Source organism: Tyto alba, unplaced genomic scaffold (assembly GCF_018691265.1).
Source record: "Tyto alba isolate M040663 unplaced genomic scaffold, T.alba_DEE_v4.0 Super-Scaffold_16, whole genome shotgun sequence".
NCBI lineage: Eukaryota > Metazoa > Chordata > Aves > Strigiformes > Tytonidae > Tyto > Tyto alba.
The window spans coordinates 32,903,290-32,922,510 of NW_024881278.1; the positions used below are offsets into that span (position 1 = coordinate 32,903,290).

General features: G+C 40.2%; 1 protein-coding gene across 3 annotated transcripts; it reads right to left on the reverse strand.

Moving 5' to 3' along the window:
- Positions 1 to 1,831: 1,831 nt before the first annotated feature.
- SLC30A6 (solute carrier family 30 member 6) lies at positions 1,832 to 19,202 on the reverse strand. Of its 3 annotated transcripts, none has more exons than XM_033011016.2 (14): positions 19,112 to 19,202; positions 16,584 to 16,670; positions 15,872 to 15,956; positions 14,865 to 14,907; positions 12,156 to 12,221; positions 11,649 to 11,729; positions 10,370 to 10,405; positions 9,454 to 9,548; positions 8,711 to 8,759; positions 5,773 to 5,892; positions 5,387 to 5,489; positions 5,027 to 5,074; positions 4,357 to 4,425; positions 1,832 to 3,046 (listed from the first exon to the last, which is right to left on the reverse strand). In XM_033011016.2, exons 1-14 carry the CDS (start codon positions 19,112 to 19,114, stop codon positions 2,549 to 2,551), a joined length of 1,383 nt encoding a protein of 460 aa, XP_032866907.1. In that variant the 5' UTR covers positions 19,115 to 19,202; the 3' UTR covers positions 1,832 to 2,548. The 3 variants fall into 3 exon arrangements, with proteins under 3 accessions (XP_032866907.1, XP_032866908.1, XP_042645357.1); XM_033011017.2 differs by lacking the exon at positions 19,112 to 19,202 and adding an exon at positions 18,460 to 18,556; XM_042789423.1 differs by lacking the exon at positions 11,649 to 11,729.
- Positions 19,203 to 19,221: the final 19 nt, after the last annotated feature.

Here is a 19,221-nt window from a genome sequence, read left to right on the forward strand (position 1 = left end):
TAATTAAAAAATCTTGTACACAAATTACCACTTTTTTCCTTGTCATTTAAGGATGACGCTGATTTTATTTTCCTCGTATAAAAGGAGACATTTTACCCTGTGCTGATTTAACAAATACTCTTAATATATTCATAAGAATAAAGCAGCTAGAAAGCTGTTCTAATCTCTAAAAGAATCTTTATCATCTGCACATATGTATATATTGTAAACAATCACTCCAAAAAATAATTTTGTTAAAGTGATTATATTGCACTCAGAATTCTGGGATTCTCGTTTTCCCTTCTCAGTTTAAATCAAAGATCAGCTTAATTTTTCAGTAAAATGGAGCTTTAATTTTCTGCTGAAAACAAGGAGGCATGCAATCAATATAATACAACGTATTTAAAATGTCAGAAAAAGGGCAAGTGTTTGGTTATGAAACTTGAATAAGGAACAATTCTCAAATAGGCCACACGAGAGTAGTATCTTGTAAACATTCTGCTGGCTCTAAGGTGTTGCAGATGCTGTAGAGAGCACAGTCTAGTTCAGCACCCAGAGGTACAGAGAATCTGTCCAAGTGCTCTGTACTTCAGTGAATTTCCACGCAGCAACGGCACGTGTGAGAGACTACAACACATAAAGAGGGTAATGAAACAAAGGCGATTCCTGAGCTCATACTGACCTCACAGAAACAAAGCCAATCATTGTAACTTCACTGGGATCTTTAAATGCAAGTTTTTCCAGGTCATTACATCTTCTAACACAGTCGTGAAACCGTTACTCTTGCTGCAAATGAAGTACAGAACTAGATTCCCTACTTGAAGCTTACACGGACTGTACACCCGCGGCGGTCTGGACACTACTCTCAGCCTAAAACATCCCAGCAAGATGCCAACATTGTGCAGAACATCACCTTACTTTGTTTGCAAGAGTGACACCCTCCTCTGTGCACTGCAGCAAGAAACACAGGTAGTGGAGGGGGGGGGGGGGGGAAATAAAATAAAATAAAAAAAAAGGAGGAAAGCAATATTCTTACGCAGAAAAAGAAATCCTCAGCCAGTGTGAAGAGGCCACGGATCTTTAAAATTCAAATGAAGGCTGTTTTCTCAACTCAGTTCTACAAGAGAAAGATTTTGCTGTCAAACCCATTATTCTTCAGGTAGCAGAATATCTTTGGAGTCCCTGAGATACTACAGCTCCATCTAACCACCTTGGACAAATGGAAACGCTTACTTAGGATACAGTTTAACAAGGTGGACGTCAATAAATAGCACCCTGAGTTGCAAGTGAAACAAGAGGAATGGGCAACCCAGTCCTCAACAGCCAAGAGATGCAGAAGAAAGTGCAGAGGAGGTATTGGCTAGGAAATTAATTATCAGATACACACTGCACAGAAGACCAGGAAAAAAAAAAAAAAAAAAGAAATTTTTCTGAAGGGCCTTTCTCTCTTATCAGAGCAGTGAAGTAAGAGACAGTAGTCAGAAGGAAAGGCTGTCTGAGAAAGGCCCTGAAGAAATACGGCCTTTGAGATGTGCAGTAGAATGATAATGCAAAAGCAGAGACAAGTCAGGCAGTCTTGTTCTAAGCACGCCCCAAAGGTTAAGCACTCTAGCAATGACTTAAGAACTGTCAGTGATCACTGACCTGTACACTCTGGACATAAACCAGGGATATAAATACTTTTTCCTCTGAAGCTACTGAAAAAATACAAAGAGGAAAAAATACAAAGTCACAATTGAATCAGAGAATACTTTCCATAGTCAAAAATTAAATACTGGCTTCAGAAACAATACAGCCATCTGCTCTGTATCTTAAATGGGGTTAATCATAAAAAAGAGGTGCTTGTAAAATCTTAACTTTGAAATATTTTATTTCCCAGCATATTGCTAAATAATTTTGCGGTTAAACCAAAAAGTAAGAAGTATCGGAGATGCACATGGAACACTTACCAATAGAAAATGGCTGCTGAACCATCTGAATTTCTATAAAAGCAACAATAAAAATGTAAAAACATGTTCTCACAAAATTAACTAGAATCTGAAATGCCAGATTGTCTTCACAATGGCCACAATATGAGTATCAGTGGGTTTTAGCAGCCAAAAACTGATTGTGACTTTGCCAAAAGATGGATTAATAGAGCAATCAAAACATCTCTAAAAACTGGGACTTGCGTTTCTGCAATTTCCTATTCCCTCAGCTATTCAGCATTCAGCAAGCAATTCTCATTAGAAAAAAAAACGCTACCTGGTCACAATTTTACTCTCCCACGGAGTTGTGCTATATCTCAATACATTCTTGGGAAAATAAAGACAAGTGAATAAAAAGCTGACTAGAAATAGACGCTCTGTAAAAACTACCTGTAAAATATCGTAAGTCTGGAAAATATTTGTGGCTTTACACAGGTTACTGGTGATGCAAAGAAAAAAACTGCAATTTAACCATTTCATGAATATGAACAATGCACTTGCTCCCAGCCATTCAGAATGATCTGACATCCCAAATGTTTATAAAAATTGGGTAATAAAAGAATTAAGTCAATACCCTTAAGTACAATAAATAACGGTGTTTATTATGGTCGGGGTTGACCACGAGCGTTTGTTCCAGATCTGCTTGGGACATTGGTAAAACCAGTTCTGAATCCTTGGGCTGCTCCCGTTCCCGGTATTCCAAATCCTTGATTGAGCACACTGCTGTAGGGTGTGGATCCATGATTAAAGCCCAATCCATAAGGCCTTGTCTGAGTGTTTAAAAGGATGACTGGACTCACATTTTTGCCTGGTGTATTAAAAGAAAATTCTGGTGGTGGGCTGCTGGGCTTAGCTGGAGTGGATGTAACAGGGTTCAAATTTTCAGCAGCTTTCAAAGATGGCATTGGAATAATGTGATGATCCGAAAGGTTCAGAATATTGTTTGCAATAGGCACAGATGATAAGGTAGGTCTGATCCAGTCATCTTTGAAAATCTGAACAGTCAAGGTAGAGACCAATGTGTATAATCTGTTAGTGACATGGGCAAGTACCATTTGTTCATTTGCATCTCTCCGAATTCGGACATGTACTGATCCAGCCTAGAAAGTGATAAAAATAAGTTGGCTGTTAACTGTTACTTCAATAAAGACTCTCCATATGCAGTCAAGAAGAGGTAAATTATCCTGCAGAGAGAGAATTACGCAAAGCCCTTTCACAGTGGAGACTGCTGACTAAACTGAGAAGCTTACTGAGTAATTCCATAATTAGGATACATTTTGATCTTTCCTAGCGCGTTGCTCTCTTATGAGCACATCAAGATAATCATTCATGAAAAGGGAGTCTTCAAACCAAACTACAAAAATGCGACGGCAGGAAAGGAAAGGCAACAGCAGGAAAAAAAAAAAAAAAACAAAAACAAAAACCAAACAACTGGCCCCGAAGAAGAACCAAGCGCAGATAAACTCCATGTGCCAAATTCAGGAAAAAGCGTCATCGCTGTGCTGCTGGAGCAGGCACGTGGGTGGCAGACACGCTCAAAGGGGGACCCTTAGCAAAAAGAGAGGCAACAGCTCCCTGCGGAACTCCAGGGCTTCTCCTGGATGTGTGCACAACTGCGGGCTGTTCCCCTCAGCCTCCCAGTAACACTACCTCATCTACCTGGAGCTACCGGTGCAGGAGGGAGCAGGACACAAACCAGAACCTCCCCCCCCCCCCCCCCCCCCAAAGGCATTTTCAGTTCCTATTTAGTAAAGGACATGGCTCACAGCGTGGGCTAGATAAGCCATTTTTACATCAGACGGTGCAGCTGCAAACATATCCGGGTCTCAGGAAATTTCTGCTACAATCGGGAAGATGCCAACAGGTAAATATGCACACGACCATTTCCTAAATATCTGTGATCAGTCCAACAACACCGTGATCCAGAATTTGGGATGGCAGAATAGTAAACAAAGCTCTTTTCACATCAGCAAATCAGAGCTGCTGCCTTTTTTTTTTTTCTTTTTTTCTTTTTTTTTTTTTTTTTCTTTTTTTATTTAAGAAGGGTAGCATACTGGAAGAATTCAGAAGTAGAGAAAAATTCTAAGAGTCTTCATTTTCCAGCTGTCTCAACGTACCTGCGTCAATTTAGGAATAAAATAAACTCTACAGTTGCAAACTGTATGCTTTAATCCAGAGCTGCAATATGCATAAGTAATATTAACCAATAACAAAGCTTAAAAAAAAAAATTAAATTAATGGACAGGGGAAGAGAAGTTTTGCAATAAATCACAAGGACTGAGTACTGAGTCCATGAAAAGTTTTTATATATAAGATTTCAGAAGAAATATCTTTATTTAAATAAAAAATTTAAAGTAGTAACTGACAACTCATTTTTAAAGGCTAAAAAGACAATAAAGACATAACTTACCAAAGTGCCAAAACCTAACGTCCAGAAATGCTCATTTCGAACTTCCAAGACACCATCCAGAGTTGAAACCTGATTTTACATAAACATCCAGAAAGATGAAAATAAATTAGAGATAATGTTTCGAGCACTTTTAGAAATGTACTTTTACACAGAGCTGAATAATACAGCATTTTGAGTGGTAAAATAAAAACTTCCATACACAGGATAGACAATGTCTGCTAATGATGCCATTAATGCTTATCTACTGTACTTCTGCTACCCTTAAACATCCAAATCCATCCAAAAAGTGGATTTAAGTAACTCACTTCAAGTAGCTTCCTGCCAAACTGCACTATTTTCTCAACCTCATATGCTGTAAGTCAACAGCTGCCTGTACTCCTTTTCCTTCCCCCAACTCACATTGGTAAACCAGTTCAGTGGTAGCTCAAATTTAGTTAACAAAACCAACAGCCTGCACTACTTTAACAGTTTTGTTCCAGGTACCTGAATGACACTATTCATCTTAGATAGCAAGATGGATATTTTCTACATGCAGCTAAAAAAAAATGTTAAAAAAAAAAATTCTTCAGCGATCTTCTTGGACTACTAACAAAACCTCTTCATGTTCCTGAATGCTTATTTACTGTTAGCTGTGCACACTGTGTTATGTATTATACACTCACTGACTTACCTCTCTAAGAAGTTTATCTAACTGACCAATCACATGAGGTGGGGTTGTCTTTAAGGAAAAAAAAAAAAAAAAAAGAAGAAGAAAAAATAAGTTATAATAAAGATTAACTGGCACTGCTTAAATAAGAGAGCCTTTAAGTCTGGTCTACCTACACGAGACCAATAGCATTAAACAATAAATTCTTAGGACTTCATGATGCGTCTGTCTACTGCCCTTAAAATTCTTCTAACACATCACAAATTCCCCCGGGAACACTTCCTATTCCAATGCTTTAAATAGATCTTATGGATTTTTTTAAAAATGAAGATATTTAACAAAACCAAACCCACAAAACCCCCTTGTTTTGTGACACTGCCTTACCTGGAGTAGAACCTTCCCACTGTAGACACTCATGGGATACATGGTACCAAACGTCATCAAAGCGATTGCTATAGCAGAGGCTGTGTCTACAGCAAAATAATTGCTAGAAAGAGCAATTTTAAAGAAAAACAGATATTTATGTTTTTGAAAGGCATAAGAATTTTGATTCTTCTTCATTCTCTTAAATTATATACACTTAAAGAATATTACACATACTAATGTCATCTGAACTATACAGCTTTAAAAAAAGATTAATATATTCATGAAGTCGCAATCCCATTCATATAAAGTACAGCTTTTGATGAGATCACTCCTTTCATGTAAAAAATGCCATTTCCCATAGAGTGGATACACAAAAGTCACTTCTTTTCAACAACTGTACGTACTTGATTTCGATGAGCATATATGTAATGCAAAGAGCTAGAGCTCCAGCAATATCAATCAAGACAAAAGGGTTCATTCGTGGCAGAAAGATGCTACTCAACCCTGGGATGATTCCACAAATACTGTAACAAAACAGAAAAAGCAGTTGTCAGCTGGCTGTTCATCATCATTTCCAAACCCAAAAGGGTTACACCTGCTATTTCAGCATTTGACTTCAAATACGCTTTGCAGTCACAGCAAATAATGTCTCTGAGGACTGAGAAGGCCCTTCTAATTCTGCTCAAAGCTTTGTCACAGTCCGGCGGCAGCAAAAATCAATCCAGGTGAGATCCACACCACTTCCTGATACCTGAAACTAACGCTTACCTCTTGCATCTTAAATTTGCTTTAAGTCCACCTTCCCATCTACAAAGCATTACCCTACGCTAATTGTTACAGTTTTTGTACATGTTAAAATACATACCCTGTGCTACTTTATTTCTTCTGGTAACATAGCCAGCTGTGTCAGCTGTATGCAACACAAGTACTTTACCAGTTCAAATACTGCAATTAGATATATCTAACTCCTGGGGAGGGGGGTGTTGCATATCAGTGGTCTTCAATCCATCTGCCACCCGGGTGTGCAAAAGTGTTCTAATGCCAAAGCTCACTAATTCCTAGTCTGAAAGGAGGGAGGAGACCAGCTAGCTGAATAAGAGGAGATAGAAAAGCCCATCAGTGAACACTGAGAAAAGTTAGTTATTTAGTTATCTCCTATCGACGGGAGCATGAAGAGGGAAAAGGTTCTGTACTTCCCAGTGAACATAAGTGCATGTCCTGTATTGGAAATTCAAAGGAAAAGGCAACACGAAATGTTTTGTTGCTCTGTGTAGAACCAACCCGTGTTAAGACGTCATGTGCTAGTCTGCTCCTGTAAGATTTTTAATCCATATAATTATATACAGGTGCAGATATTTTGTAATCAGCATTCCTTCACAGAACACATCGAAAATAGCTGTATATGTACTAAATAAATTTAATATTTTTTTAAAAAATTATTGGCATAATTGTCTACAGGTTATCTCAAAACCCAGTAGTAATTCTAGACTCTTGATCCAGGAGCCCCTCAAGTTACCCATCTGTGTCCTTCACCATAACACCGTGTTACCACATCATTAAAGAAAAACTCTGCTAGTGTCTGTGATTGCAATCCATGTGGTTTTTTTTTTTTTTACACTGAACCTCCAGGGACTTGGACAACCCTCCTGTTAGTCTTCCAGAGCTGTTTTGCAGAACTTGGGTCTGATGATGTAACACCTTATACCCATATAAAAGCAATTCTTCTGTTTAACAAGCCAGTGTTCTTTGCTTTCCTCAACTGTATACAAAAATCACAACATGCAGAAACAGATGGGCCCTGCAGCATACCTAACATGGTGTACAATATGGTTTAACATTCTTATTTTAATACTGACAGCATAAGTACTTGGAAGAACACGTACGGCTCAAAATAAACATTTCTAACATCTGACAAAATTATTTGCAAACAGTGTTATCTTGCATTCAGATATCCAATACAAGCAAGAGAGTTAACTGCCGAGATGAATGAGCGATGCTGCTTCAGCCCCTGGAAGACAAGAGACTTTCCAGTTTCCTGCTGGACAGGTGAGGAGTTTCCACAGCTGTTTCAGTCAGTAACCTGTTTCATACGTCCCATTTAAACTGCAAGGGTCCTCGTCCTTCGCCCACCCCACAGAGTAAACAAACACAAGTTACTACGAAATAGATCACTCAGGTAATGATTGTTGAGAAACGCAGTTCAAGGCTGCACAAGACAAAGCTAGTTTACCTCACCTCATCCACGGAGGAGTACATACAATGTCCTGAACACGTTCAAAGGCAAAATTATGCAGAAAGAGATCTTTTTATTAGATTGATGCATCTGGGAAACATGAGAGGCAATGTTTGCTCTAGATTTCATACACTAGGCCTACAGAAGGTAAAGCTATTTTAAAAGCCCTAATTGTGAGAGACAACTTGTAACTCCCCAAAACAGGGACCGAGAAAACCAGCCTGAGAGAGCTAAGGGGTGGGGGGGAGCGGAGGCCCTCCGAGCCGAGGAACGCCCCAAACACTCACAAGAAACAAAACTATAGTCACAGGGCGGATAATGGGGAGCCTGGAGCTGATAAGGCTGATGCAGTGGGGAGGGAGCCCTGTGAAGGCAGGACGGTTCTGCTCTGGTGCATCCTGTAAAGTCTCCAGGGCCATCTGTCGAGTGAGCCACCTTTGCTTCGTTATCCACAAAATACATATTAAAGTTGACAGCCCTGAATATGCTAATGAAGATTAGCAAGATCATACTAATGACACCATCCCATGAAGCACCTTACCCCTCCCCATACACGTGATACGTACGTATTGGGTTGACCTAGGGGCCAGACCCAAGGCAAGCGTGTATAAATTGAGGGGAGGGGAGGAGTAAAAGCAAGCAAGCAATAGACAGAACTGAAAAAGAAGACCAGAAGTGAAGAAGGTGGATGCATCCCTGACAAAGTTGGATGGGACCACGCAGGACCCTGGACCAGTGATCTTTATTTCTCTATTCTATCTCTCTCCTTTTCTTTTTCCCCTTTTCCCTTATTAGCATTAGGTAACGCAAGGCATACTGTATCGCTTGCCAGAACTTGTTCTGTACTTAGCCAATTACTGTGTATCCAATTAGTACATTGTGGGAAACTAATAAATCTTTGTGCGTGGACTCTGGGACTTGTCTCGCTGTTGTCCACCCTGCGAGGATTTACAAATCCAAGTCAGTAGTCTCCCTTGTCTGAGCGGGACGTGACGCTAATATACAACAGTTCATGCCTTAAGAACCACCCAAATCATTATTATACGCAAAAAAACCCAACACTGCTTTCCAGAAGCTAACAACTTTGCAAAAAGATTGTAAGGCCTTACCTTCTACTAAGATCTGCAACATGCTCCTGAAGCCAACTTGTGCTGGCAGCTGCAAAAGAAAGAAGGTAATAAAATTACTGCTAGTAAAAGTATCCATTTTAAAGTACACTTAATGTTTTATTTTAAAGGAAGAGCCCAATATACCATGAATAAATAAGTGTATCTCAACAGATTCGCTGTTATTTAAAAAGAAGTCTGACTTTTCCAGGCAGAAAGTAAAATGCCCATCTCTTGTAATAATACGAACTGATTAAATACAAATATAATTGCAGATTATAACCATAATAATTATCTTTTATATAATGGTATGTATAATTGTAACTATAAACAATTTACACTTAGCGGGAATGATTGCAAGCCTACTTCACAAGTGAAGAAGTCCCAGGTGAAAGAGCTATTAAGAAGAGCTATTACATTTTTAATCCATTAATATATCTATAAAATGTCTTCAAAGTTCTGAGATCTGTCAGATGACCTGCACTGGTTGAATCCGAAAGATTGAAAATAAAGGGTACTTCAGCATGAAAACGATACTCAGTTTATCACATTAATGACTACACACTACTCAGAGAGCCCTACAAGCAAACTGGAGTTGAAATTCAGCTGGCAATTCTAAACTGCATGAAGTTACATTAATGGAAGTAACAGTAACAGAGACCTGCTAGTTAAGAAAGTTACCAGACAAGTTATACCCTGATTAAAATTAATCTATAACAAGATTTGGGAAAAGATTTACCACATACCTTCAGAGACATAAGCAAAAGGCTTATTCCTAACGGAAAGCATTGTAAATAAGTTGAAAAAGAGAGCCACGAAAGTACCAACCAGCAGTCGCCCCCTAGGGAGGGGAAAAAAAAAAAAAAAAAAAAAGAGTATCTTAATTGGACATCATCACAAAACATGAAATCAAGCTGTAATTACTAGCAACAATATCGAAATACTTTGCTTGATATCTTTCACTGAGACTGAAAACAGGATTCAGATAAACTAGTAAAATGTTTAATAACTGGCAGTGTATTATCATTTTAAGGGTTATATGAGATCACTGACCTTCGTACGTTAGCGTTACCACATTAGGCCGTACACAATGTCCATAATGCTGAGCAACAGCCCTTAGCTAATTGCATATATGCCCACACACATACGTTTGTCCTTTGGAGGTATAAATACATTGTCCCCTCAGCAGCAGAGCTAAAGAAGCTCAGTTTCCTATGGAATTATGCCCTATCCCTTTCCTAGGAACACAACTTCACCATACACCCCGTGTCCCAGTCTTCTGCCCCATAATATTTTTCCTTTCTTCATGTTCTTCGTAGTCTTCATCATCTCTGCAACAGCTTCAGTTCCCTAGTGACCACCACAACCTTACCCCCCCACACACCAGGCCTCCGTAAGACATGAGAGTAACTAAACTAAGAAAATCAGCAATATATATATAGTTAAATCATTATTTTAGAGAGCATGTGCATTACATTTCAATTGTACCGTGAATAAACTGCTTGCAATATAGCTTGCACACAGTTTGAAACAAATGCCAAGGTACCAAAACCAATTTGGTATTGAATGCACTTGCATAACTAATCCATGCTAGATTAAGAATTAGAAACACAAAGGGACACTGAAAAAGCTATCAATTTACATGTCAAAATAATTTCTTACGTGTGTATTTCAGGTTGTTCCAGAAACCGCTCTGCACTACAAAAAGAATTGAAAATTTGAGTTATATCAATACAATAGCACCTTGATACCTGAAGCATATATTTTCAGTTATGAAGAATCAGCTGCCATTCATAAGCAAAAACTGACAGATACAGTTCTGAAAAAAAAAACAAAACAAAACAAAACAACCAACCAACCCTGTATTGTTTAAAGAAGCACAGCAGTTTTTATAAATGATGAAAGCATTTTACACTGAAATGAAGCAGGGTGCTAATTTCGGTTTCCCAGCTATTTCCAAACTATGCCACATAGGTGCTAGCTACCATGAAGGCTGTCTACACAGTAAAGATGCTTGTAAATGAACATGCCAAAAAAATAGTGCTACTGTCACCATCGGTGTTGGTAAACACAACAAATTAAGTCTGAAATCCCTGACTTACAGCCTCTCACTGAGCAAGGCCAAAGAAAATAGATGTTGGATACTGTGGTGGAGATACAAATCTTTTTTTTTTATCCACCAGTAAAATAAGAAGTGAGCTTTAGCTGTAACAGAAAAACCTGTAAGTTTCAGGAATTTCCTAAAATTGATGTTCAAAACCTGGGAGGCTTTGGCAGTGTGTCATTATTAGAATTCATTCCAGTGTATCATCAGTACAACAGATCAACCTATGGTATAAAACTGCTAAGTTGTTAACGTAGCTCTTTACAGAGAAAACAGAACCCCAGTTTTAAATTTCAGATGTTAACAAAAGCCTCTTCGTTTTTAAAAGCTAAAATAATTTTTTAGGCTGACCTCCTGAAATACAAATACTTCCAAGCATAGATGGTATGTCAAATTAATACTTGATCAAATTTTGAGAGACTGATGAAGTCGATAAACATTCAGCTCCTTAATATATTATGAAGTTGCTTTACTTCATGAAGTAACTGAAGTAAAAAAAGTTTTATTTATTAATGAGTTTTAAAAGTGAAGATGCATAGGGAAATGCATTAAATGAAATACCAAATTTTTTTGAAAAGATGATTGTTAAGAACACTGAGTCTGTTCCTTGAAAGCTGTTTAATTACATTTATCAATTCCTAGCATTACATCTAAAGCCTACATGCAGTGTAATCAACATAAGTGAACAGTAAGGTTCAGCAACATTTTTTAAAAAATCTGAAGTTTTTTCTAAAATATCTCTCTACAGATAACATTTGTAGATGGTGTGTGCTTTTGCTCAATCGAGAGTACCTTCATAAGTAACAAAAAATTCAAGAAAATGGTACATATCCCTACCTTTCTTTCAGTATAAAAAGAGCACCAAGTTGTGCCAGAACTGTGGATGCAAATACGGCTAGAACTTCAAACCTTTCAAACCTGAAATTTGAGAATTAAGTTTAGAAACACTGAACATGGAACAATGCATCAAATGCATTCTGGTCTGTGCAGGAACCAGCAGGGTAGACCTGCTATTTCCAATTCTTTCAAGAGCAGATAGATGAGAAGAAACTGGAAGTTTTATGGAATAGGCATTATTTTAAGTTTCTTGTAAGCCAACACTCCGCTTATCACAAACAGCTTAAAATTCAGCATTTCTTAATTATTTTTTCTGTCCTTCCCCTTTCCTCTTCTCCTCCCCTATTCTGTAACTGTTCTTTACAGCATCAGTCTCAGGCCTCCTTATTTTTAGGGTCTTTTACACACAGATTATTAGTCATAGCTGTTAGGGGACGCAGGCAGTGAGAGTCAGGAATGTATCAAGCGTTGTATTATCAAACACTAGATCTTGTTCTTGGTACTTACCCAAATGAATAGGCTGGGCTGGGTTTCTTCATCATTACCCAGTAGCTTATTAGACATGTTACCAAACTGAAAAAAAGGGGGAGAATTAGACTGTAAGTATCTGCAGCATTTAGAAACTGGGTACTCTACAAATATACGCTTCAGCCACCAGAACTGAGTAAATGAACACAAACATGTCTTACCATGAACCCAACACCTCCATCACTGTCACAATGACAGTTCTAGTGAATCCAGAGAAGGTTTTGCTTGGGAATAAAATGGAGACTGAATGATGATGTCTCAGCTGTTCCCGTGAAAAGGGCAGCAAATAATTTTAGCAGAATGGTAGTCGATCTAATTCCTTACCCCGGGAGAGAGCCCAGTGCCGTACTCGCGGCACACTCTGCTCACGAAGGCTGCCACCAACCTTCTTCAGTAGAGGCCATCACTCTGCCTAAATCAAGTTCACCATAACTCCAAATGCAACTTATTTTTTCCACAGAGGTCCTCACACAAACTGCACGACCAGTGTTTAATCTGCACGCACTCCATGAATTTTTCTGAAAGGGACCTGGAACACGTGAGACCAGGTCCTCCAGAATCTGACTGATGGGTAAAGGTGGTTTGAGGAAATCCTTTTAAGATTGTCTGGTATCGCATAGTCACGTCACACATAGTAATGAAAACTACAAAGCAAAAGCCTACAAAAACATCAAACTAGGCAGCCAGTAAATGCCCTTCTTCCATGTGCTTTGTGAACTTGCCTAGGAATGCTGTAACCTAAGAAAGGCCATTTAAATGAGAAGGAACATGAGAAGCAAGTCACAGTGTCACTTCTTTTGTATCTCAGTGAAAAAGTGAAGAAAACTCTCCACCAAACGCTTCTTTTAGAGATATAGCATGAATTAGAGTTAGCACTCTAAAATAAGTGGCCAGGCTGGACAGGGCTTTGAGCAACCTGATCTAGTGGGGGGTATCCCTGCCCGGGGCAGGGGGGCTGGAATTAGACGATCCTTCAGGTCCCTTCCAACTCAAACCGTTCTGTGATTCTATGAAGCCTCAGGCTATGCCAAGATTTGCCTTTCTTTTCCACAGCATAATTTGTCTACATATACAACCGAAACACATTTCCTCTTTTTGGCTGCATTCACTTACACAAACTCTGATCTAACTGGGCATTCACTGGCAGCCACAAGTCTCTGTTGATATTTTCTTTCCAACTTTTTCTCTCATGTGAAGTGCCTGAAATTCCAATTATTTTATCCCCATGGTACTAACCTGAATTTTTCTAGGATGAGCCTCATTTCCTTTGCCTATTTTTCCTCTGTTGACCCTTTTGGACAATTTTTTTTTTTATTGGAACCTACCCGGACTCAGTGCCATCTGTGCCTTTATGCAGCCCTTTCTTAATTAATGCCAGTGTTAAATCAGACTGGATCAAGAACGCATCCCCACAGCTACTGAACAATCACATCCTCACAAACTGATCCACAGCTGTGTGGAATAAAAGCAAAAGCAGAGGAAATAATGCTGCTCATACACAAAATGGTAAATTCATACACTCAGTAAGACTATTACAAATGACCAAGATGACAACAATGAAAGAACCAGAAATTGATTTTTGCAGCACAGTTACCAAGCATTGCTCTCCCTTACAACAAACCAAAACTCCTGAAAAAGATCACTGCGAGTTAGAATAATCTTCTAGTCCATCCCCTAATTAACCTAATATGTGAGTGCCAGGGGTATTCCATCTTCTAGAACTGAAAGTAAGATTCTATACAAATACAAAATACAACATCAACACCTTCTCCAAGGTGAAAAAGGTATTTTGAGTCAAGATGACTAAATTCAGCGGATAGAAAATTCTAAGAGAAATACAAGATTAAAGTTGCATCACAATTCTAATGCAGTCACAGATCGAGCTAAGTATTTTTGTGCCTAGACCAACCATTCATTTTCCTTTCTGCATGTTTGCTGCTGTTATTTGTAAATGTTTTACCATCAGTCAGATAAACTGTATTATGTACTGGGTAAAACAGACTGTAGATAGCTGATCCCTACTTTTTATAAGCTAGTGAGCTAGCGAGGAAGATAACGTCAGTTAATAATTTAAAAATACATGTATTTTATGAAGTTTAGTTCCCAACCACTGCTACCAACCCGCACCTCAAGATAAGAATCGAATGTATTTCATGTCTGTATTATTGGAAGTGTTCAGAACTTTCATACTTAAAGTAGTTTTAATGTAATTTTGTTAGAAAACACATCAAAAACTAAAAATATCTAATGACCTTATTAGAAAAGTGCATGGGATCTAGCTCTTGAAATATTTTGAAATAGGATTACGTACTCTTTGTTTCCTGATGCTGAAACTGAAGGATACTTCAGAACCAGGGACTGTGGCATTAGGGAAACGTTCCGGGCGAACCACCCGGTAACAGTTTGGTGCTAGATTCTGTTTTATGTTGTTGCGCATCTGCGCAGAGAAATCCGTGACTCCACTCATTTGTTACTAGTCATTCTCAATGTGGCTGTGATGTTTCCCATCATCCTTTATTGTGATGTACAATTTTATACCCCTTTAAACTATATTTAAACCAGTTAGTTTTTCTACACTGATGACTCTAAATAACATGTATTTCTCTACGTAAATAAATTTTATACGCGCAGAAATATACAAAGACAGGCACAAATGAACAGTGAGACTAAATGGGAAAAAAAACTCACCTGAAAAGGTCAAAGATTGTCAAATATGTGTACGCAGTTAAAGCTGTAAAGAAAGCAAATATTAAAATGTAATATAAGTTCTCAATGAAGAAATTACTTGTTTTCTTCCAAGTGTCTCCTTTGCAACCCTCTTCCATCTTCTATCTACACAAACTGTCTCTGCTGACAGAGCAAGCCTCTCTGACTTCTGTATGTGTATACAATACGAATGTCCTAAACACACCAATATATTTAAGTTCATAAACAGGTTGATTACAGAAGTCCTAATTCTGATAAAGCATGTAATAATGCCCAGAATCAAAAGGTATTAAGCCTGTGACCAATCTGTGACTAAGAATTTAAATACAGAAAAGTCAGGAGATGTTCCAGTATCCCACCATCCACCAAAGCGAGACATCTTTTACGTGCATTATTGCAGTGAAAAGTAGTTCAACAGGATTTTTCACTTCTTTTGCTTTTCTGACCCATCTTGAAACTGCAAGAAAGGTTGTATCACAAATTAAAAATGTAAGGCATTCTAATTTCAGTACAGATGACAGGAAGCATCTCAGAGCCCATATACAAAAGCAGAATATATACACAATATTGAAAAGGGGTGTTTCCTGGAATCAGAGAAGCCTTTTGTCGCAGTACAATCTTAATTCAACTGCAAGTGAGGGTCTCTTTATGTCACTGGTACTATTTATATAAGGAACAGGTTTGAGGACTAGCCTAAAAGTTTACTTTTTTTACAGTCTTAAAAGATAAAGAGGGTACTGCAGGAACAAAATGACCAGCAGATCTGGAAAACCTTTCAAACTTTGAAGGACTTTCACCATCCAGGCTCGCCAGTGAGAAATTCCTCTAAACTGACTGTGGCAAATCAAAAGGAATCACTTTCCAAACCCGGCTGTGTGGACACCCAACTCCATTACATGCTGAACTTTGTTTTTTTAGTGTGCTGGAACATCACAAGCTAAGAAACACATGGAAGTTGGATGTAGTTTCAGTATAGGAGAGCCACCTACCTATGCTGTTTGTAGAGCTGCACCACATTAGCAGGAAGCCAATACATATTAAATTTATAGCACCAAACAGCAAGATCTTCCAGGACTGTTGATGAGAATAAATATGTATTTTACATCTTCCAAAATTTACAAGAAAAAAATATATAATTCTGGGTTTAAAAAAAACAATATTGCAGTACTACATCCTGCAAGTAGAACAGGCTTCTCCTCCCTCCCAAGTACTTACAACTCATTTCAGAACAACAAGCCCATATTCTAGTTTTAACTTTACACACTGTCTCAAAACATTTTATAAACAGCGCTCGGGCACCATGCTTAAAATGCCTCTTTGGACTAAAAAAAATCACCCCTGTACAGTATCTGTATTTTATTACAGCACATACCACCGGACTTTTGAAGACAGACTTATACAACTTTATATTAGTGGGTTCCTTTCTTTGTGCTGGAACTTAGGTCCCAAAAACACCCATGCATATTCAGCGTACAGTTCTACTGAATGCATTAAATAGAAGTACAATTCTGGAGAACACTAACTGACAGGGACAATGCGCATGAAGGACTCCAGCTTCACAGCTGGATTTACTCTTTTTTAAGTACAGCTAAAAAATCTCGAAGAAAAATTCTCACAATACACTGAAGTTAATAATGTATTTTAACTTAGCACAGCTTATGTCTTTTTGATTATTGCTAATTTTTTAACAGAAATACTTACCCTCCTATCTGCTGCAACCAGCCTAAATTCATGTGTTAACTTTCCAACCAATGATCTCTGTGACTTGCGGAACAGGTGTATTGTCCCCTTAAAAAAAAATAGTTTAATTAAAAATTTTACTCAAACCATAGCTTCAATTAGCAAAACGGAAATCTTAATTTATCAACTATTTTCATAATTATATCAAAAACTCAGAATGAGGTTTCTGTTAGCTCGAGATAGCCCATAAACATTAAGTATGACGATACTATTGGTAATCATTTTACATGCTTATTGTATTAGAAAATGATGAATGACTTAGAATCAAACTTCATCTAGATATAATCCAGAATTCAAGTTTACTGGCAAACTGCCATTTAAAGAGTGCGTTTTTTACTTTTATTTAAGTAAAACTACTACAGATGTTCTGAAAACACAAATATTTTTCTTTACCAAGGCACACTTCCCACTCAAAGCCAGCTGGTTTATTAAACAGGAAAATATTGTCTGGTTTTATATATATATATAAATATATATATATGTCTGTTTATATATATATTTTATATACATATATATATATATATATATATATATATATATATATATATATATATATATATATATATATATAACCCCCATCAAATAAAGAAAAACAATACTGGTATCATCTGTAGCGTGGTGGCACGAGGACAGTAACATGATGAGACCTACAGACAAGCTCACTTATCGCTTAACCGAAACACGCACAGTAGCTGTGGTCCCTGGAGGTGCCCCCTCTCCTAACCTCCAGAGACCCAGGGAAAAGCTCTTTCCTGGGCAGAGAGAACGTATGTGCACATATATACAGGATGGGAACAAGGGGGTGCTACGTGGCTCTCCTGAAAGTGCGACAGGGAACAGACTCCCATAAAAATTCATCAACCGTGCCACTTGTTTGCTCTCCCCTGAGGGCCCAGGCTTCTTGTTAGCCATCCTCCACTCTACTCTCCCCACAAAGTAGTAAGCTTTCCACGTGAAAAGTCCTTCCCGTTTGCAGTAGAAATACGTAGACTTGTAACAGGTTGTCTGTCATACTGCAACAATTAGGCACTGGATAAAATAAGGTCTGATTGTTAGTTGTCACATCTGTAACTGCCAGCAGAAAACAAAGACATAATAACGGGCTGGTCACCCAAAACGGATTCAATTCACTTACAGATACATTTGTCAACACAGCTGTATTTCATATTATCTGTAGAAACACACGTATGCCTTGGTGCCATGAATTAAAAAAGCAGTACTACAGATCCCAAGTTTAGCTCAGCTAGGGCAAAAGGCAGGCTCTTACTCTTTTCTTTACTAGCAAATCATTGCACGATCTTTTTGGTTTTTTTTTTTTTTCTTCCCCTCAACAGACATCCAGGATGACAGAACGCTGTGAAAAGCTCTTCTAGTAGGCAGGGGGCTGCCTGCTTAAGAAGGCTCCTCTTATCACCTCCGCACCCATTGCTCTCCCATGCTCTTAGCACTACGTCCCGCGTTAAAGCGGCGCGTTCCGTACCACAGTGAACCCCGTGCAAACCCACCCCAGCCACAGCTTCACCCCCCTTGGAAGCGAGCTCTAATTCACCAGATGTCACGCTTTGCTATTAAAAAGTTCCCCAGCTTCTACATTTCTGCCAGCACGGCGAGGAGAAACGCTCCTGTGCTGAGCAGGAGGGCAGCCAGACCGGCCGTACAAGGATTTCTACAGCGAGCGCGTCTGCTGTAACAGTGCCAACGGGTGAGGGCACCTGTCAAGGACACCCGGCGTCAAGTTTTGGGGGGCTCAGCGTGGAAAAGGCAAGTTTCCAGACCCAGGCGCCCAAGCATACGCAGAAGAACTTCTCCTCCTCTCGGGGCGGTGAGCCACACGCACCGGGAGGGCCAGCCCGGTGTTCCCGCGGCCGGGCGGGAGCCGGGACCACGCAACCTGCCGGGCCGGGTGTGAATTTCCATTCCCCGATTCCGCGTGGAACGCAAAATCCGAGGCCGAGTCTCACGCCGCAGCCGCGCTCCGAGGCCGGGAGCCCCTCCGGCGGCCCCGGGAGAGCCGCCGGTGACACCGCGCACCGAGGCGGGGGAGCGCTGAGGGGGAAGAAGTACCCCACGGGAAGCCACAACGCGCGCTCCTGCGGGGATCCCGGGGCCGGTACCGGTTGCCTCCTCGGCGAAGGGGCGCGTCCCCCAGCGCCGCGCCCCGCCCCGCCGGCGGCGCGCGCCTAACGGTAACGGGTCGCGCCCCCGCGCGCAGCCACGTCACCGCCGGCCCGGCGGGGCCCCGCGCGAGGAGCGGAGCCGCGGGGGGGGGAGGTTGGGGAGGGGAACACGGGACGACGGACGCGCTCCAGGCAGCCGGCAGCGGGTCCGAGCCTCGGGCGCTCCCCTCCCCCGAGGCGGCCCCGCCGCGGCGGCAGGGCCGCCCCGCTAATCCCGGCCCGGGAGCGGGCGCCCCACCAGCCTCCTCGCCCCACTCCCACGCGCGACTTCCCTCCCGTCGTCCCCTCCCCCCCCAAGCGGGGGCCACTCACCATATTATTCCCCGCACCGGAAGAGACGGCGCCATGCGAAACCGGAAGAGGCGGAGGAGGCCTGCCGTCGCTACGGTAACGACCGGGCCACGTGAGGCCGCGCGCGGCAG

Coding starts and splice junctions, on each gene's coding strand:
- SLC30A6 (XM_033011016.2), bottom strand. Junction 5,490..5,772: donor TATATGCTCATCGAAATCAA/GTACGTACAGTT, acceptor TGCTCTTTCTAG/CAATTATTTTGCTGTAGACA. Junction 3,047..4,356: donor CGTTAGGTTTTGGCACTTTG/GTAAGTTATGTC, acceptor ATCACTTTCTAG/GCTGGATCAGTACATGTCCG.